Source organism: Nestor notabilis, unplaced genomic scaffold (assembly GCF_000696875.1).
Source record: "Nestor notabilis isolate BGI_N333 unplaced genomic scaffold, ASM69687v1 scaffold2907, whole genome shotgun sequence".
Taxonomy (NCBI): domain Eukaryota; kingdom Metazoa; phylum Chordata; class Aves; order Psittaciformes; family Psittacidae; genus Nestor; species Nestor notabilis.
In genome coordinates this window covers 39195-44067 of record NW_009937665.1, presented here as the reverse complement: position 1 = coordinate 44067, position 4873 = coordinate 39195, and the positions used below count along the sequence as shown (strand labels likewise).

Sequence of the window (4873 nt, the reverse complement as noted above, 5' to 3'; positions counted from 1 at the left end):
GGATAAGCAATCATGCTAGATGAATTACATCACCTGATCATCTAAGTCTTCTGGAGAGCATAGTCTAAGTCTTCTGGAGAAGAGAAGGCTCCAGGGAGACCTTATAACAGCTTTCAGTGCCTAAAGGGGGCCTACAAAAAACCTGGAGAGGTACTACTTACAAGGACTTGTACTACTTACAAGGGTACTACTTACAAGGGGGAATGGTTTCAAGCTGAAAGAGGAGAGATTTACACTAGATATAGGAAAAAATAATTATTCCCTGTGAGGGTGCTGAGGTGCTGGCACAGGGTGCCCAGAGAAGCTGTGACTGCCTCATCCCTGGCAGTGTTCAAGGCCAGGTTGAATAGAGCTTGGAACAGCCTGGACTAGAGGAAGGCGTCCCTGCCCATGACAGGGGGTTGGAACTGGATGAACTTTAAGGTCCCTTCCAGCCCAAACCATTCTATGATTCCGGCTTCTAGAAGAGTAGTTTCTACTTACTTAATGTTTAACCTTTGCTCTAATACTGAAATGTTGCTGTGTGTATTTCTGTAGAACTAATAAACCCAAACAGAGCAGGCACTCAATGAAGTATGTCATCTGCACTTTAGGATGAATTTTGATATGCCCCTTGCCAATTAAAAGGACTAGTGTGAGCTGATGAGGATTGTGACAATGAGTTCATCTATCAAATATGAATCTGTTGGGCAGGGAGCAGTCAGCAGTGAGTTATCTTATACCTTCAGCTAATCCTTCAAATTATTGCAGATAATATAATCTCTCATCTGCAACACAGTAAATTCCTGTATGTGCTCCCTGACGAGCTTTATGCAGGACAATATAGGATAGCTTAAGCTACCGTTAGAGCATATAAGTGTGTCCTGACACTAAACTCCTTAAAGAGAAGCAAGTAAAATGCTGCTATGGCTAGCATCCTGGTTGTAATCAGCTTCTCTGTTTTTTTTTCCTCGTGCTTCTCTAAACAATTAGTACTTCTCACTTGTATTCTTCCTACTGAGTTCTGAGTAGTTTGCTGCAGAAGACTTCAGTCTAATGCACAAAAACATAGAATCATAGAATAGTTAGGGTTGGAAAGGACCTTAAGATCATCTAGTTCCAACCCCTCTGCCATGGGTATGGACACCTCACACTGGACTGTGTCACCCAAGACTCTGTACAACCTGGTCTTGAACACTGCCAGGGATGGAGCATTTATCACTTCTTTGGGCAACCTGTTCCAGTGCCTCAGCACCCTCACAGTGAAGAACTTCTTCCTTACGTCTAACCTGAACTTCCCCTGTTTAAAACCCATCACCCCTTGTCCTGTCACTACAGTCCCTGATGAAGGGTCCCTCTCCAGCATCCTTGTAGGCCCCCTTCAGACATTTTGAAGCTTATATGTAATTATCCTGCTGAGGTTATAAAAGAACTGCTTCTGTGACCTTAATTTGCAGTATCCCTATATAGTCAAGAAAAACAGAATTTTGTTTAGCTGTTACATGTCCTTGCTTTAATCTGGTTTTGTTGTATTTTGAATAGATGATGAACCAGAAGATGGTGCCCATCATTACTTTATAATTTTGGATTTCCACAACCTTCAGTTATTGCTTGTGATGTTTGAACTTGGAATTAAAATTTCAAGTGTAATTAGAATTTCTTCTGAGAATTACAAGCCGTTGCAGACATACTTGGAAGCAACTAAACTTAAAGAAGAATCTTTACAGTCATCTGAAGGTAATCTGGTCATAAGAACAAAATCTGTGTAGAAAAGAGGCTATTATATATCTAAGTAAAGACTGTTCCTGCTGTGTTTTTTTCCCTCTCCATGCATTGTGTTTGTGCGTACTAGTTGTGAGCAACTGTGTTTACCAGTGCAAAAATGGTAAAATTTAAAGGTAACGTCCTACTAGAAAGCAGTCGAAAGTGCAGAGAGCAGAAAGCATGGATTTGTTCAATTTCATTGTATTTAAAACACCTACTGGGGATGAAGGGACAGGGACAGGTTTCCCCAAGTATTTCCAAACTGACACTATCTTTTCTTTTCCTTGTATGTATAATAGCAGGAAGACTTTAGTAAACTTAAGTAATTATTACATAAAATTTACAAGGAAACTTTAAAGGGCAAAAAAAAAGTATGTCTAGATGATAGTATCTTGTGTAAGCAGTGTTATAGGTTGTAATGCAAGTTTTCCTCATTACTAAGAAAGGATAGGTGGCATAGTAAGAAAACAGCTTGGCTAAACCATGTGTTCTTTGTAGACTTCAGATACAAGAAAGCATTTAAGCGTTAGAAATAGGTCAGGTGACTAGGAATTAAAATGTTTGTTTATTATAAGCCTATTGGCACAAAATCAGAAATGGCAAGACATAAAATGGGGTGCAGGAGGAGGAACAAGTTAAATGTCTGTTAGCTGGTCAACAGAGAGGAAGAGCTGCCAGGAGGTGATCCTGAGAAGACTGGCAGTGGTTAAGGTTTGGAGGGGCTTTTTGTACTTCTTGTTGGCATGTGTGTTGGGGGGTTATAATTTCTTTTCGCTATAAATACCATTCCAGACAGGTGATATTTTTAGCTAACCACAATTAATGCTGGTAGCAGAAAGATTCATCTTCCAGTTGTGAAGGAATAGGTAAAATAACTGCTACTTGTGTAAGGTAGAGAACTTTTCGGATCAGCTGATTCAGATTAATTTAAATTGTATTCTATTTAAAGATTTGCCTGCCATTCTCATTTCTATTTGAGAACTCATAAAGAGCAAGTGAGATAGTGGAAAAAGAGCTGTGAGGAAGAGGGAAAGGAACACAAATAGCCAAAGCACTGTAATCTGCGTAACTTCTGTTTCTGGAAAAATACTGGAACAAATAATTTATAACCACTTAAAGGAAAAATGAGGACATGAGTAACAGCTAGTGTATGCAGTTCAAGAACAAATCATATCAGACAAGTTTAATTTCCTTACAAAATGAAGTACTGGCCTTCTGAGCAGAGGAATAGTCGGTGTTGTAAAATTGGATTTTAATAAGGCTATTTCACATAGCCCACAGTGAGCAAGGTAAGTCTAGGTGAAAATAAATCTACTGTAGGTGCAGTCTCGTTCAAAAACCTTGGCCTCTGTAGAGTAACTTGTAAAGGTTTACCCTCAAATAGGATGCATGGAGTGGACTCAAGGGGATTTGTGCTGTGTCTGGTATTATTAGGTGTTGTCATGGGTATTGGAATAAGGGGGTGAGAGGTTCAAATGCAAATCTCCAGATTATAAATGAGAATATGTCCTAAAAATACCTGAAATAATGTGATTAAGCAAATAAATGGTGAGGTAAGACCTAATGAAATACGTGCCAATCACAAAAATTCCGAATGATGGAAAAGAAGATTATTAAGGATCTATAAAATTTTACTTATGAGGAAAAAAACTGAATTGTTATCCTTAAGTTTAAGAAGAGAAGGCTGAATGATGTAGTGGAGAAATTATAAGAGTTTTCAAGTTTGTAAAAGGTTAGGATGTAAAATAAAGTGTTTGAATTGCAATCAAGGAAATACAACAGAGCAGGTAGAAGCTTTCCACAGGTGAGGTTAGTAAAGTATTGAAGTAGTCTGAGTAGGAGTATTATTGAGTCTTTGAGAACTTTTAATGTTATATTAAGACAAACATCTGCCTTCATTGCTGCAGGTATAGTTGATTGTGCCTTGGAGCAGTTACTAACTAAAGTATTTCATAGTTCAGTGACTTACAAAATAGATCATGGCTGATCATTTCAATAGTGTACAGAGAAACTTTTAGAAAGGAAGCCATTAACCTGTAAATGCAGTTCTGTTACAGTGTTCCTGTTGTTCTTAGCATAAATCACATGAATCATGGATTAGGGACCATAGCTTTCATGTTCCTTTTCCTTCCCAAGTGTTTGCATTCCTTAATGACTTTCATATTGTGGTTAGGTTAAGCACTTAGTACCCTTTCATACGGTTAATTTTCTGTTCCTCTAATCAGTCTAGAAGGTGTATGTTGTGGTTCAAGCCCAGCCAGCAACTTGGAACCACGCAGCTGCTCACTAACTCCCCTCCCTCTTCCTTCCTCCCCCCGCTCCCGGAGGGATGGGGAGGAGAATCGGAGCAATGTAACTCCCACGGGTTGAGATAACAGCACTCCAGTAACTAAGGTATAATAGAAACCACTACTGCTACCAATAATAATGATAAGAGGAATAACAAGGGGAGAGGACACAACCGCTCACCCCCCGCCGACCGATACCCAGCCCGACCCGAGCAGCAATCTGGGCCTTCTGGGTAACTCCCCCCAGTTTATATACTGGGCATGATGTGCTGTGGTATGGAATACCCCTTTGGCCAGTTTGGGTCAGGTGTCCTGTCTCTGCTTCCTCCTGGCTTCCCCTCCTCCCCGGCAGAGCATGAGACTGAGAAAGTCCTTGGTTGGAGTGACCATTACTGAGCAACAACTAAAAACATCGGTGTTATCAACGTTGTTCCCAGACTGAAAGTCAAAAACACAGCACTGCACCAGCTACTAAGAAGGAGAAAAAATGACTGCTGTAGCTGAACCCCGGACAGTGTACCACTACTAGTTCAGCTTTTCTGGGAGAACTCAGATCAATCTCTCAGCTTGACAAAATGCAATTTACTTTTCCCCATTTCTACTGGAAATGTGTGACCTGATACATCCTAGTGATTCTTGAAGACTTCATTTCATTCTGGGAGTATTTACATGATGAAAGTATACTTAAGACAGGGACAAGGAGAATGATGAACTGCCTGTAAGAAAACATTGGATTCAGAATCATCTAAGGAACCTGAAGGTGCTCAAGTCCATGGAACCTGGCAAGATGAATTCGCGGGTCCCAAGGGAATTGGCAGATATAGTTGAGAAGCTACTATCCA

At 40.1% G+C, this 4873-nt stretch overlaps 1 protein-coding gene across 1 annotated transcript in view; it reads left to right on the top strand.

Moving 5' to 3' along the window:
- Positions 1-657: 657 nt before the first annotated feature.
- Positions 658-4873, top strand: part of SPAG17 (sperm associated antigen 17) — a gene marked incomplete at its 3' end in the record, with an annotated part of 43214 nt that continues 38998 nt past the window's right edge. The window contains exons 1-2 of the mRNA XM_010018917.1: positions 658-706; positions 1522-1716. Coding sequence (XP_010017219.1) covers positions 658-706; positions 1522-1716 — 244 coding nt within the window. The remainder of the gene's footprint in view (positions 707-1521; positions 1717-4873) is intronic.